Below are 15,885 nucleotides of genomic sequence, written 5' to 3' on the forward strand. Positions count from 1 at the left end.
AGGGATGTGAGATGGGTACATGTAGGCCTTTTGGCTGCAAAAAGTCTTCTGCTAATCAAGGCTGAAGACTTTAAGCAGCATTATGTACCCAAGCCATTTCACTTAATCAATATCAGTTTGTCTTTTTTTTTTTAATTTTTATTTTGGGTCGAGTATGCTTTTATGACTAATTGTCACTAATTAAAATGAAACTTGTTATTTATACTTACGTGATGTCGATGCGGAGTGTGAAAGTACCATGTGATTAGGCCATCATGTTACATTGTATCATTATGACATGTGAGTATGCCACATGATATCAAATTTATGTCAAATGATATTTTGATTAATAATGGTTAGTCAATTATTAATCATAAAAATTTATTTGATTCAAAATAAAAATATAAGAGTTTAATTAAACACAATAAAAAATAAGAATTTATTTAAATATTTTTGAATAATTTAATTTTTCTAAATATTATGTCTAAGAATTAAGATTATTCAATCCAACATTACCATGTTAATTGTTTAATCCATGTTGACCTTTTGACATTAGATTCTAGACCATGATGGTCCATTTGATTTCTTTCTTTCATCCTTTTCAACCACAAAAAAAGGGTCCATTAGCATATGTTTTTCACAATTTTCAATCAATTATTCTCTTTGTTTGTCTCTAATTTTGAACTACAAATTGTCTTGAATTGCTCCATTATTTTCTTTGCATATACTAAACAATTTTCTTTGCATGGCTAATATTTTGTATTAAGTGTTATGTGCATTTAAGGTACAAATTTAGTTTTCTTTTTTTTTTTTGATAATTGGATTATATGCTTGTATCCTTGCAATATGTTAACATTTTGGATTTATTCAAGGCCAAGCATTGACAATAATAGAGGTTGAATTACTATTACCCTTGTAATCATCTTTAAGACTTTTTCTTCATTGATGTATCAAAAATGGGTTAATTAAGCAACATCAATCATTATCATATATATACATTTCATTGCTTGATTCTTATCGAGTTGAAATAATTGATGTTATCCGGATGATATTATTAAGTAGAATTCGAACTTAACTCTTTTTAATTAAAGATACATATATTTTATTATTGAATTAAATACATGCATCAAAGGATACAAATAAAAAGAGGGGAAAATCCACCTCCTTTGTGGACCTATTACCTATAGTAGTGAATTATATAATCTAAACCTATATGCTTATCCCTTTTGGACCAACACTTGCAACCTTAATTATTTATAAGCTTTTTTCTATATCCTAAACTTAGGGTTGCCTTAATAAATGCATGTGGTAGAACTTTGTAAGCCAGCATGGTCTAAGTATTGAAATGATGGGGCATGACTAAAGTTAAAGGGTAGGTCTTGAATCAAATTTAGACCCACAAAAGCTTGCTAGGTAGTGGGTATTAACTATAGATTGCAAATTAGATTGCATAAAAATTAACAAAGACTTTGTTTTTTTTTTTTTCCTTTTATATATTGAAAAGAAAGGGTATTGATTGCAGTTTGGTTCTAGTTTGGGTGACATTTCATATTTGTAATCAATGGCCAATGATTAATCTAAATTAAAATTAAAAAACTCACCTCAAAAGTATATTAAGTACAAGTATATATACAGCTAGTGACATCAAAATGGGTATGATATGTGTATGATAGAAAGAAAGAATATTATTTGTCAATTCTGGCTTTTTATAGTCTTATTATTTGTCAATTTTGGCTTTTTATAGTCTTTACAAGGTGCAAATTTGATTACCATTGAGTTGGAGTAAGTGCATTGTCTTTATTATTGGATTGATTCTTCAAGTGGATGTCCTTTCTAGCTTGTAGTTTTCCATTCTTTAGTGGTTTTTATTTTATGTTATTTTATTTCATTGTTGCCTCCCTATCCCCAAAAGAATAAAGTTCCAAAGCAACCAAACTTCAAGCAATAATTTTTCTTTTCATGCAATTTGAGAAAAATGATTGAAGTGAAAGAAACCCAAATTTTTTTGACCCAATTCTTATTAATTTTTGGACAGACAAATTTCATTTAAGTGTCATGTCTTTGTTGAAATGAGAAAAAATTAGAGATGATTTTTTTTTAGAAAACGAAAACACTTCGATTCAAATTTAAGATTACAATGTAAATAGCATCTAATTCTTAATGATTTGAGTGTCCTTAGTTCACATTGCATTTCTCGTGTTTAATATATTTATAAAAAAATTATTAAAAAAAAGAAACCTTCAAATGTACAATCCACTTGGAGATGTTTTCTCAAAAGACAAAATTGAAAAGACTTTGAAGTTTGATAGTGGGAGATGGAAAATTTAACAAAGACCCTTTTGGAAATTTGGCATGCTTAACAAATGACAATCTCACAAAGTTGAGTTACTTTTTCTCATTTTCTCCATGACAAGAGTGTTGCTTTACTATTTGATTATGATGTCTCAAAATGTAAGTGCATGCTTCCAACATTATATAGGTCATTTGATCATATAAACAAATACATTTTCTGATATTCAAGGTCTTCTTTAGGTTTCAATCAACTAGGCTATGTATGGATGAAATTGGGTTTGTTTCAATTTGGGCTATTTTTAAGTAGATATGGGCTCTGAAACCCCATTAGTTTTGGGCCAAGGGAGGGGTTTCCTCAGGTTGCAATGAACAGCTAATCCCAAAATGGAGAAAAGGAAAAGGCAATCAGTGAACAAAAGCATCCCTTGTGCCAGAGGGATGAAAATTGAGACTTAATATGAAGGTCAAGCTTTTGAAATTTGGGGGAAAAATTTATAATAAGAGAGAAAAATCAAGGGATGGGGATCCCTAGTCTTATATATGTAGCCCCTTGGAAACTTAAGCATGGAATGGAGTCTCTGCAAATTTTGAATCTCTGACCAAAAAGTGCAGATATACTTGAAAAGTCATCAAGACCCATAATGAAAGAGTAATCTGGTTATCTATTGCAAATTTATTTCTTCCCTTGACTTTATGTTTACAGGTTGGAAGCAAAATATTTGACTAGCAAAACTATTACCATCGCTTAAACATCAAAGAAAAAGAAAAAAAAAAAATCAAACCTCCCCACACATCCATCATGCTGCACGCGTCACTATCATCCAGCAACAAAGAAAATTTAGCCTTTTTTTCCTTGGTGGGTGACAGCTGCCAATCCATTCTCATACCCTTAAAATATCTGCCTGTAACTTGAGAAAATACAGTCATAAAATTTTATTCTGTGTAAGCTGCTGATCAATTCTTGTACCAAATCCTATTCCATATTAATTCAAGGACATTTTGGCTTATATTAGTGCAAATTCAGAACAAAGTGTTAAAAAAGGTAGGAGGAAGGTGTTTTCAGAAAGTTTATCATGGTTGGCAGACAGCAGCAAGGATGCAAACTGAGGAAGTACTTGGTACATCTTATCCATGTGCAATAATTCAACCTTCATGCTTCCCAATGAATTGTTCCTTTTGACTGTAATGTCAACTTGTCATTACTCTTAGAAAAGATAATATAATAGCTAGAATCAAGTTATGCACTGACATTACAGTTAAGCCATGAGTGACTATGTGACCCTGATTGATTCTCTGGTCTCACTCAGATCTTAACAGCTTTGCAAATTGTTCTACTAATACTTTAGGAGCCCCCACAGCCCACACATCCTACAATAACTCATAATTGAGCAGAATTTCCAATTGCTGGGGCAAAGATCACCAACCATTAGCTTATCCCACTGCCTATCTAATGCAATGATGGAAGCCAAACCCAAATCTAAATCAGGTAGACCAAAAACCAGCTCATTTCAATCACAGCATTAATCACAAAACAAATTATAATCCAAAGAATTGTTGGATGACAGGATTCTAGATTTCTTTTTCTGCATCATCCATTCAGCTATTAACTCAGTTTCATTTTTTTATCCAAAGACTGATTCAACCATATTCAATTAATAATCATACAAACTTAATAAATTTTCGGTAGTACTAGCTATAAAAAGGTAGATATCACACATGATTTCCCACCAATTGCTTTATTGCACTTAAACAGCATTTCCTTCCCACAGCTGACATATTTTTAACACCTCAAGCCATAACATTGAAGAACTAGGAAGTCATTGGTGTTCTGCAACCCCAAACTCAAAGGCACTGGCAAAAACTAATGGAAAGTGGAGTCCAAAAACACAATTTTAAACACTAAGACTAGCTAGATTTAACACAGTTAACAATGAATTAAGGATTGGGTTCTTGCATCACCCCCTCAAGAACACCAAAAGCAGTTTAGAAAGGAATCAAGAATCAAGACATTTGCTAAGAACATTCAAACTAAAAGAACCAAATTATGTAACACATAGTTATTCATTCATATTCCAAATAAAAATTTATGCTAGATTTCTTGCCAAAAAGAATCAAAGACAGCAAACTACAAATTACAAATAATGAAGGAAAAAAAAACAGTGCAAAACTAAAAATTAAACTGAGTACAAAGGCACCGACGTACAATGAGCCGTGTACCTTCTAGCTTTCTATCTGGCACAATTTTTTCCTTCGAAGCCTCTGGCTTCAAGCTTCCATCTCCTTCTTTGCTTTTCACTTCAATTAGATCAAAGTCTGAACCTTTATCTTCAATTCACAAAATCATCAATTCTTGACAAAATATTGTGAATTGGAAACACCCCATCTCATGATTTTTCTTAATATTTACAATGATTTGAGGATTTCACAATCTTTGGGCTTAAAATTATTTACCATCTTCTTCTTCCACTATCAACTTCCACAGCCCAACCTCTTCTTCTCCTTGAAGAAGCAGTAAAGAGCAAAAGAGATCTACTACTTCTACTTATCCTTGAATCCAACCGAGAAGAACTTGACCCACCAAAACACCCAAACAAATTCCCCAAAAGCCTTCCAAAAAACCCTCCTCTTTCCCTCCCTCTACTCCCTCTGCTCCCCCACGAAACCCTCCGCGGCAACCCTCCGCCGCTAAAACCACCATCCATTTCCGTATAAACAACCGGAAACTCTCTATTCTCCCCTGCTCCTCCTCTTCTTCCCCCTGAAAACCTCCCCACAGCGAACCCTCCGCCCGGTAACCTCCAAATAGTCAATCCCACCGGAACCTCCTCGGACGAATTTAAATTTCCGCCACCGCTTTCGCTCCCTTCTTCGCCGACTGCGGCGGGCAACTCATGCCGGCAAACCGGGCATGAATTTCGTAACTGAAGCCAAGGGAGTATGCAGTTAGAATGGTATAAGTGATTGCAAGGCATGTTTCGAACTTTGGTTCCCAACTCGAATTGCTCTTTGCAAACTGCGCAGTATAATTCGTTGCAAACATGGGTTTCGTCTATCTCCACCGTTGGCATTGCTTCTACCGCCGCTTTAGACGCCGGCGGTTGCTCGTAACGGCCGACGTTTTGGATTTCCATTTGTGATAACTGGTCAATCAATCGGTCAAACCCCGAACCTAGCAGAAATTCCGACATACTCGGGGGTAACGGCCGAAGACCTGACCCGCCTCCGTCGTCATAGTATAGCTCGAACCCTCTCCCGTTGTGTTCAACATTTGAATTTTCCCCTGACGCGGAGGAGGGGGAGGCGGCAGATGATGTGGTGGTAGCGGCTCCACTTCGTAAAACGATGACGGGATTGAAAGGTGACCGATCGCCCCCGTTACGACGGCTACGGCGGAGGATGGTGCTGGTGGTGGGAGTAGTGTTAGTGTACATCGAGGCTGCGGGGAACCTGTGGCTGCCAAAGCGATGGGAGCCAGCCTGGACCGTACGCGCTGTGTGAGACGGGTTTTCGATCTCTTCGACGAATCCACCGTCGCAGCCGGGGCAAGTGATCGGATCTTGGTTAAAAATCTGGACGAATCGGCTGCATCGGTAACACCAATACGACGTCGTCGCTGTCGCCATTTTTTAATTCAGATCTAAGAGACAAAGCAAAAGAAATTCCAAAAGGAGGAAAAAAAGAAAACTATTTTTCGAAATGAGTGAACATTTTCTCTCTTTTCCGCTGCTTGGTACCAGAAGCAAATGAGAGAAGAAAAAGTTTGATAAACTGTAAGAGCAGGAAGAATAATTTAATTTTATATATAAAGGTTAGATTAACAGGAAAGCCGCGTTAGCGTGGTGGCTACGCTGTAATTTGCACACGTGGATTGTTTCCATTGGATAATTTAAAACGACGTTTAAAAACTACGTGGATTAAGCTCATAATAGGGGATTAGTGAAGTTAAATTACCTGGCCGGTGGGGTTTTAACGGCGTACAAATTGGGTTTAACTTTTAACTGCGATAAGAAAAAAGGAAGTTAATTTGTTGTAACAAATTTATTTGGTTCAGGTTTTTTCAAGGTTATATTAAAAAAAAGGAAACAAATTGTAGGTTTTGAATTTTTTTATTTTAAAGAAAATTAATATAATTTAACGGTAAAACTAATGTTAATATAAAAAATATATTGAGTACGTGACACATAATTATAATTCGAACATGTTATTTTAATAAATTTATCACTTTACAATTAAAATTTAAAATTAAAATTTGGTTAAAAATAGATAAATAATTAAAACATAACATCAATTATAAATTAGAATTATCCATTTTTACAAAAAGAGAAAATTATTTTACAATTTCAATTTTTGCATCATTTTTATTTTTATTTTTTACAAATTTATTAACATATAAATAGTTATTTATATAAAAGTAAAGTAGAGTAATATATGATTTTATTGAAATTATATTATGTATAATCCTTAATTGTTTAAAGTGTTGGAATTTTGTGCAATCAATTGGTGAATATTTAAATTTAAATTTTAGCTTTAGAATTCAACTACCCAACAATTTTGTACCGTTAATCAAATTTAAAATTTGATAAATAGGAAAGCACCAAACGTATTTAATTAAATTTAAAATACCACAATTAATGAGTTATTAAAACAATAGCCATTTTGAATTTTGAATCAAAGGATTGTAACTCATATAGTTGAAGTCAATTAATAATATAATTAATTCATATACTCCACAATTTAAATCACCAAGAAAATATTATTTAAAATTTTAATATAATCATATATTTCATGAATAAAAATCTATTTTCTCAATTTAATATCTTGTTTTGTTTTTTTTTTGTAATTTTAAATTATATATTTAATAAATTTCTCATATTAATATTACTCATACTGTTAAATGTTAGGGTTAATAGTTTCGATTATTTATTTTATATAATCCTTTAATTTCAAAGGAAGAATGATAATTCATATTTCCTTTCTTAAACTTAAATATAATTACTTTTTTATTAAAATTCTTAATTCAAATAAAATTTTTTTATTGAGGTTAAAAATTTTGGGTATATAAATTTTTTAATTTTAAAATTCAAAAAAGATTTATCGTATTTTGTCGGGATTTATTAAGAGAAGTCATTAATAAAATTTGAATATTACTTATTATTGAAATGAAAATTTTTTTTAATTAAATCAATTCGTAGATCGAAAATTATTTTTTTCCTTACAAATATAATTAAACTATTTATTAAAAGGGAAAAAAATACAAAAAAGGAAAGGAAAAGAAAAAGAAAAGAGAGAAAGGGCAAAGAATATTCCAAAAGCATGGAGCAACATGCTTGGTCGAGTGGTGGACACGCGCGCTGGTTGATATCCTTGATATTCCTATAAAAAACGAAACGTGGCACGCGTTTTGAAATCTGAGTCATGATACACGAACAAGGTGGCCCACGTCCTTATCGGACACGTCATCAACTTTCTAAATTTCGCATGCTTTCGTGTCTTCTTCCTCTTGTCACATTTAAGGCTATGTTTGGCCGTGTTTCCCAAAATTTGACTTCGTAGGCCATCAAATCAATCAAAAACCAAGTTAATTCATTTTAGAAGTAATATTTAATTAATAAAATTCTATATTTTATTATATTATAATTCGAATTTAGAATTTTTGTTTGCGAGCAATCATACACTATAATTTTGATTCATTGTGTTATTTATTAGTGAATATATAAATGCAAGTTTATAATTAAAATGAAATAATTTTTGCAGGCACATATTTTTTAGTATATTTTGTTTATATTTTTTATTTATTGTGATTTTGGACGTGTGGAGTAATGCATATGCATGTAGACAACTTGGTTATTATAATTTTTAAAATTTTAATTATTTGTTGAAATAATTGTGTATTTTATTAGAAGTTATTAATTTAATCCAAATTAAAGGGCATAATCAAACCGACCATTTTGTCATACATTTCAATATTTTAAAAGAGTTGGAGCTTTAATTCAATTTTCAAAACAATCTAAACCCGCGACCAATAAAATAAGGTGATATGTGATCAAAATATCGTCATTGAATAGATTCAATTATTAAAGCAAATAAATAATTATAGGAGAAGAATTCCTTTTATTTTGAAAAAAAAAAATCATAGCACTATTCATGAATTCAAGCTTTTGAACTATTTTAAAAAATTAAATAATATTTTTTTACATTCTATTAAATTTTTATATTTTTATTTTTTATCAAAGAGGGTCTTATTATTAACGATTAATTAATTATTATTAATTAAAATATAATTCGTCATTTTATGTCTATATGACATTGACATGACGTTATTACACAAAGTAAAAAATAACATATGATCATGTCTTCATGTCATAGTAACATATTATATTATAATTCGATATGACATGTTATTATGTCATATTAGCACTATGCGACATAAAATAATAAGTAACATCTTAACTAAATAATAGTCAGTTAATCTTTAATTATAAGTGTTTATTAAGTTTAAAATAAATGTATAAGAATTTATTTTAATGTAATAAAAGAATAAAGACTTATTTAAATTTTTTAAAATAATTCAAATTTTTTTTAGATATCATATTCTTATTTTTTAATTCTAAACACGGGTTTTACTATTACTTACCTTATTTGATCTCCTTATCTTACTTACATATAATTTATTAGTGATATCATGAATAACAATATATTTTTAGATTTAAATTCAAATTTTGAATAAGCCAAATGTGAGATAATTTCATTTTTATGTAATTTTTTACTTAATTATAAATCATTCGTATGTATTTATATACGAATTGTTTCTGCTTAATCACAATAGCTAAAATTCACATTAAAAAAATATGAAATATGTGTAGAAATAAAATCAATTTAAAGTTTACAATACTTTGCCTAATCTTGATTCGAATCGAATATTCCAATCATGAGAATGATTTAAGCATCCATTAATTTGAATAGTTTGACTCTCAATTTAGACTGTATATATGGTTGATGAACCACCAAACAAAAGTCAAAGGAATTTCTAAAACAGAAAATGATATCATTACAATGACTTTGTGAACATTGGTTGAATGACTAAATATTTTGTTATCTTTTTGCACAGTTCCTTCCTTGGAAAGAAAATATTTTTGTTTTGTAATATTAAAAAATAACATATTTCAATTCGATATAAATATGTCATTTAATCTTTTAAGATTAAAAATAAATACGTCGTAACCGTGAATTTAAAATTAACGTTAATAAAAAACTATCGAGATGATTTAAAGTCGAATTTTTTTACCATCGGTTGAGACAAGTAGACGGACTTGTTAATTATTCAATTCATGTAAAATAAAACTAAGTAATGGTTTTGATTGATACATGGAGAAAAAAGTTTGAAAGAAAGGACACATTACACATTACATGGACCAAATTGATATAGACTTTGGAAAATGTTGTAGTGCCCACCACTCGTTTACATAGACTTTTTCTCTCTTGTTGGTTCCTTCTTCTTGCCTTTATTCATTTACAAAGGAAAGTAAAAGTTTGACCATGGATGTGATTCCTTAACACAATCCCAAACCCTTTGAAACTCCGAGAAAACTACTTTTCAAAGGTTTTCTTGTAAACCCTTTGTTCAACGTTTCTTAGCCAAAAAGGCAATAAAGAGATAACCCTTTTTTATTTTTTAATTTTTTGTTTTTCAAAGTCATTTCCATTCAAAGTTTCATGAGCTTTTTGTTTTTTCTATGTGAATTCATCATTGTTTGGGGTTGTTGGTGGCTACGTATGTATGCCTTTGCTCTTCATGACCTTGACCAAAGTTTTTTTTTTTTTTAAGGAATTCACATGTTTATTTTAAGGATGTCTCACCTTTTTTTGTTAAGGTTATGTTCGGGTTGTTATTTTTTTAGAGATGGGAGTGGGTGTAATATCAGTAAAAGATGAGATGAATCACGAGATAAAATGTTTTTTAGATTGAAAATACGGGTTTGTGACATTTACATATCTACAAAAGATATATTTATAATGAAATTGAAACAAGAAAAATGAATTTAAAATTTATTAACTTTTATGTGATAATAATGGGATTTTTTTAATATAAAAATTTACGATTTATAAACAATCAAAACTCATTTATCAATTTTAAGATTTGAATTTAAAACTTTAAAAGAATAGACGGTGTCTCGAATTTATCTATTAGGATGCATATGGTTTAAGTAATTTTCTTGATTATAATTTTAATTAAATTTCCACATTTCAATATGAAGTCTCCTTTTCTTTCTTTTGTTTTTTTTTTTTTGAAAGTGATGGTATAGCTAATTTACTATCACTTTCAAGATTTCAATCCGCGTTATTATTATTTTGTTTTTATTTGACTTTTTCAAATCAAATTTTTAAAAAATCTTTAACTTAATTATTTTAAATATTTAATTAAATAACTATCAAACGTTTAAAAACTAATTGAAAAAAAATTAAACTTGAAAAGCAATGATGTATATATATATAATTATTAAGGAGAAAAATATTTTTCTATTTTGAACTAGCTGGGACCGCAAATTCTCCTAGCCAAGGAAACTTTATATATATGGCAATTAATTTCGAATTATAAGAAAATAATGTTATCTGGTACACCAATAATTCATTTCCCCTTTCATTCACTATCATATGATATGAGCACATCTTGCCCTTATTTTATTTTATTTCATTATTTTAAAATTTTTCGGATCACTCATTGTAAGCTTCATGCAGGCCATGGCTAACCTTTGAATATATTTTTTTAATTGTATTTAATGAAATAATATTAAAATATGACATAAATAAATTAATTAATTTAGTACTAAGTACGAAACGACATGCTAATTAAATTTCATACTATATTGATTTTGGTTCGAAGAAAGTCATATTGATATTGTTTTAAAGAAAGCGTGTTCTGAATATATAATCTCTCCGTTCTTTATAATTTTCGTATTAACATGAATCAATACTCAAATTTGAAACTTTTCTAAAATTTTTTATAAAAGTTAGAATCTAATTAGGTAAATATCATTACAATCTAATTGAGATTTAATTAATTAGCAGGGCTTAACTAGTGGGCTTTAGCTTGGACTCTATTGGGCTTCCCTCTAAAACTTGTGGCAAACATGGGCCCATAAAAATTAATTAATTTATAAAAGTATATGAAAGGGCACTTTATATTTGGTTTGATATTACATTGTTAATTTCTATGGGAATATTTAAGTTTTATAATTAACTCATTGTAAATCATAACATAATTCATGTGCTTAAAGCTTTAATCCTTAATTAAATCTACATTAAAATGTACAAGTTCTCCTTTATTAAGTAAAATTGAGTATGCAATTTTTGGATTTGAAACTATGTATAATAAAATAATTTAAAATAAAACGTAATTTTATCATCAAAATCAGTGTATATATCGAACTTTCAATTGATAAGAGTATCAATATCTTCGATGCCAACAACAAATCTATAAGGAATAAATAATTCATCGAACATACCTCGACTTGTATATAAGATATATTTCCGGCTGCGAGAAATAAAATTTGTAGAATCATATTTGACATAGGAACAAATTGTGTTCATATATTATTCAAATGGAAGAACTAACATTAACCTTAAATACAATGATTAACATTAATCATCCTTACAAATTATTTAACAATTCCACAAATAATAAATCCAAAAAAAGAAATTAAAATACAAATCCCACCATGTACAAGAAAAAAAAAACCACAATTAAATCAATTTATTCCAAGAAATTAGCACAAAAAAAAAAACAAATAATCATATTTTTTTGTTCTTGATAATTTCATTGAAAAAAAGGCTTAAAAGTGCTCACCACCTTCTTAACCTGATCAACAAAAGAAGTGCATGAAACTGTTCCATCATTCCCAGCCAATACCCTGTACTTGTCTTTCCTAGTAAAGTTCGTGCACTCAAACCCTAACGTAGCGGCCAGGATTCTTTGCACGTAGTTCGCCACGTCGTGCGGGCTTTTTCCCGACGAACACGTGGCTTCCGCCGGCAGTTGGTTCAGGAACGTCACCTCGTAAACGGGTCTAGGGTTCATGAAGAAGAAGATTGGGTCCAGGCCTTTCCAGCCTCTAGCTGTGGTTGCATGGAAAAACCCTACCCTGTAGTTCATGGCGACCGGGACGATTCGGTCTGTCAATTCAGCAAAGAGGGCACTAAACCTTAATAAAAATGGTTCCCTACAAGTTGTTCCTTCGGGGCAAACCACTAGGTCACCTTTGGCTAGTTCACGCTTGATTTTCTCGGCATCGACTTCCCGGATTCTTGTTAGTCTCACCGTCGGGATTGGTGACAGGATCTCGGATAATCTCGAAATGGAGTACGTGACTGCTGGGATTTTGCGCATGAGCACGGCGGATAACACCACGGGGTCCATCAGGGTTCTATGTGTGCAAACGAATAAGACCCCGGAGCTGCTACCGGAAACAGGTGGCGGTTGTTTGCCTTTGACGATGATCTTACCACCAAATAAACGGGACATGTAGGGGATAACTCGCATTGGAAGGATTAGGCCGACGACGATACGGATGGTTGCCAGTAAGATGCCTAATGGCATCCACAGAAGGATTAGGAGAGCGGTTGAAGGGGTCGGTCGCTTCACGAGGCGGCCGTCGTGGAAAATCACTGGGAGGGGGCGGAGCAGCTGGTGGTCGTGGAGGTTTTGGTTGGTCATCAATGGTGGGTGCATTTGCTTCTGTTAAAAATGTAATGTTAACATGAAGAACAGGTATAGCTAGCATTATAACTAGAAAAATCTTCGGACTGTAGATTTCTCGAGAGACTTACTTTGCATAGAGACAAGAACTGAAAGCTTGACGGAGCTCTTCCAAGCCCCAAAGTAGGCTCTTCGTCGACAAACAACTTGGCAACTCTACTCGAAATAGAAGCGATATCACCCTTAACGAAACCAGTAGCAAACCCAAACCGGTTTACCACAAGTTCACTTCCAAGGACCTCATCAGCTCGTAGATGCTCCTTGACGAACCTCGCCACCATAATCCTAGGCGTCTTAGTCACCACAACTCTTTTATCATACGAGCTAAACACTTTCCAAGCCTCCATGTCGACATCATCCATGTAAAACTTTGGCAAAACAGCTCTCGACACTGATTCAATCTCCGCCTCTCGAAGCCCCGCCGTAGCGACAAAGGTCATCAACTTCAACCCTGCATCATCCAATCCTAACATGTCCAGCAACCGAATCACTGGCCAAAACAACAGCAACAAAGCGAACCGGATTAACCCGGACGCCTCAAACGCCACCAACATGAAGTAACAGAAAGGGTCTGGGTCTTTCAGAAGAACCCCTTCCAGCTCAGAAACAACTGATTCCATTCTTTTCTCCTTGTGTTTTCTTTTTTTTTTTGCTTATGTGATCACAAAAGAAGTTTTTGGGTTTTCTTGAATGAAGGAAAACGAAAGGGGCTGTGGGGATATAAGGTTAGAGAGCAAGGGTTTGGATTGACTAGTCTCTAATGCGAGAGCAAGGCAGTTTATCAGTTTCACAACTACTTCTCTTATACACATTTTTTTTTTCTGCAAAGTGTGTCCCTTTGGCCTTAAGCCTCCAAAATAGTCTGATATATCTGCAAAGAATAAAGGATTATACGCCACGGTAATACTCGAAGATAGATTACTTAACCTCACCAAACTTAGTCAAGATTTATGGACGTAAAGTTAAGCTTTTTGGAAAAAGAAAATGGCGACTGCGCCATCGGTTTATTGCCCTTAATTAGGCCACTAACTTGGCTTAATTTGAACAGGAATTTAAATGTTATATATACATAAAGTATATATTTATATATAAATAAATAAAGATATTTGTTAGTGCTAGAGAATGGGTCACTTTCTCGATGTTTCATGAGAAGGAAGCAAGCAATTTCTCTTTTCCAATCCGAGTGCTTTTTGTTGTGATGCCATTTGGGATTCTGTCACTCACAGAATTTTTTTTTTCAGTTTATTCGGTTTATCATCATGATTTACAAACTTATGACTCGAATTTAAAATTTTTATCTAAATATAGGATTGGAGAATTGGGTGGTTGAAAAAGAAATCGATTGAGGACAATAGTACCATATGCTGGTTAAAGTGTTTTAATTAGGCAGAAGACTTTCCCCTGCCTTAATTGCTAGCAAGAACACTGATCTCACTTTCCTGTAAAAGGGTATATCCAACCCCTCTTACATTAACATTCAGCAGGTCCCCTACCCTTCACTCCTGGTGACGGGCAGCTCTTAATACCCTTCACTCAGCCTCTGCGACTGCGAGGCTTCTTCATCCTCCTCCAGGATCCTGCAATCCCAGCTTAGGATTCGGTTTAATCTCTCTCTGTATGTTTTCTGTTCATTGTTGGAACTGAAGATGAGCTGTTCATCTTGTTTCCAAAGCACAGGTGCTGGTTGTGCTAACTGTTGTGTCCCCAGGACTTGAAGCTTTAAAAGCCACCCCTGTTGAAACCTTACAAGTTGTTAATTACCCCATCCTTGAAAAAGTTAAACTACACTGAAGTTTCGGTTAATATCAATCACAAAAACATAGTCCGACATGAACAAGTCACTGTCTGTTGTTTTCTAGTCATTAATACATACGCAACCATTGAAACAACAGTATCAATATTGTATCTTGCAATAAATTCATTGTAACTTGTCCAATCTGTCATAAGTACCTCCTTTGCTGGAGTTTGTTGTTGGTATTTGATTAATTCAAAAGGGATTTTGATTTTTTTTTTGATAGCTCTAGTTTGGGTAATGGAGAAGAGACAGTTTCTGATTTGCTATACAGGAGAAAAGTCCTTTCCTTAATATAGGTGACAGCTATGTTTGTGAACCCACCTTTTTGTACTGTAAAAGCTTTTCTGAAATTGATTTATCTGTGTGTGATGGTGTTCATTGTTCACATAATAATGGCTTGCACCATATTTCTAGTGTCACAAAGCCGAAATTTTCTGCCCCTGCGCAACTTGCCTTCACAACAGCAGGAATTAATCAGAATTCAGAAACCCCATTTTTCCATCTAGTTACTCAAATGGCGTAGGCAATCTCATTAATTATATAATAAAGCTGGCAATTGGGGTATTTTGTTAATGGGGAAGCTTGCAAGAAGAATTGAAAGTAGGTTAGAAAAGTTTTGCTGTCTCTCTGAATTAGTTGCAAAATCTGGGAAAAAGGTGGTTCATCTGGTCAGGTTCTCACGGGGAAGAATTTTTTCCTGCCTAAGTTAGGTAAAAGGTTGGTTAGAAAACTGAAAAGTGACAAAACCCTTTGTTAATTCATCGTTGAATGCTTGGTAAACCCACATATCCTTTTCAATGGGGTATTGAATAAGTTTTTTATATGACCATGTCAACATAAGTCTGATCTGTCATGATCATGTACACACTCTGATAGATTTTGCTGAACACAGACATCCTTGTCAATGGGATTATTCCTTGAGTAAGATTGAACTTAAGGTTATGGCAGTATGGCTTGATCACCTCGAATGATCCATTTTCTTTGGATTTGACAGACATTTTTATAATCATGCCATGATTATGATTGTAATCTCCAAAGCTTAGATTACAAGGTCTTTGTCTGTCTG

The 15,885-nt window shown here is 32.6% G+C and overlaps 2 protein-coding genes across 2 annotated transcripts; both read right to left on the minus strand.

The window, feature by feature from the left end:
- Nucleotides 1-4,313: 4,313 nt before the first annotated feature.
- On the minus strand, nt 4,314-6,037 carry LOC18586045 (putative E3 ubiquitin-protein ligase RHC2A). The gene has a single exon (XM_007009186.3). It carries the CDS (start codon nt 5,892-5,894, stop codon nt 4,719-4,721), a length of 1,176 nt encoding a protein of 391 aa, XP_007009248.3. The 5' UTR covers nt 5,895-6,037; the 3' UTR covers nt 4,314-4,718.
- A 5,795-nt stretch (nt 6,038-11,832) lies between these two features.
- On the minus strand, nt 11,833-13,907 carry LOC18586046 (glycerol-3-phosphate acyltransferase 5-like). The gene is made up of 2 exons (XM_018128711.2): nt 13,096-13,907; nt 11,833-13,003 (listed from the first exon to the last, which is right to left on the minus strand). The coding sequence occupies exons 1-2, from the start codon at nt 13,642-13,644 to the stop codon at nt 12,086-12,088; spliced, it is 1,467 nt and encodes a 488-aa protein (XP_017984200.2). The 5' UTR covers nt 13,645-13,907; the 3' UTR covers nt 11,833-12,085.
- Between the last annotated feature and the right edge of the window lie 1,978 nt (nt 13,908-15,885).

The sequence above is a fragment of the Theobroma cacao genome, chromosome 10, assembly GCF_053813885.1.
Source record: "Theobroma cacao isolate CCN51 chromosome 10, ASM5381388v1, whole genome shotgun sequence".
In the NCBI taxonomy this organism is placed as follows: Eukaryota; Viridiplantae; Streptophyta; class Magnoliopsida; order Malvales; family Malvaceae; genus Theobroma; species Theobroma cacao.

Coding starts and splice junctions, on each gene's coding strand:
- LOC18586045 (XM_007009186.3), bottom strand. CDS start 5,894: ATGGCGACAGCGACGACGTCGTATTGGTGTTACCGATGCAGCCGATTC.
- LOC18586046 (XM_018128711.2), bottom strand. CDS start 13,644: ATGGAATCAGTTGTTTCTGAGCTGGAAGGGGTTCTTCTGAAAGACCCA. Junction 13,004..13,095: donor AGTTCTTGTCTCTATGCAAA/GTAAGTCTCTCG, acceptor CATTTTTAACAG/AAGCAAATGCACCCACCATT.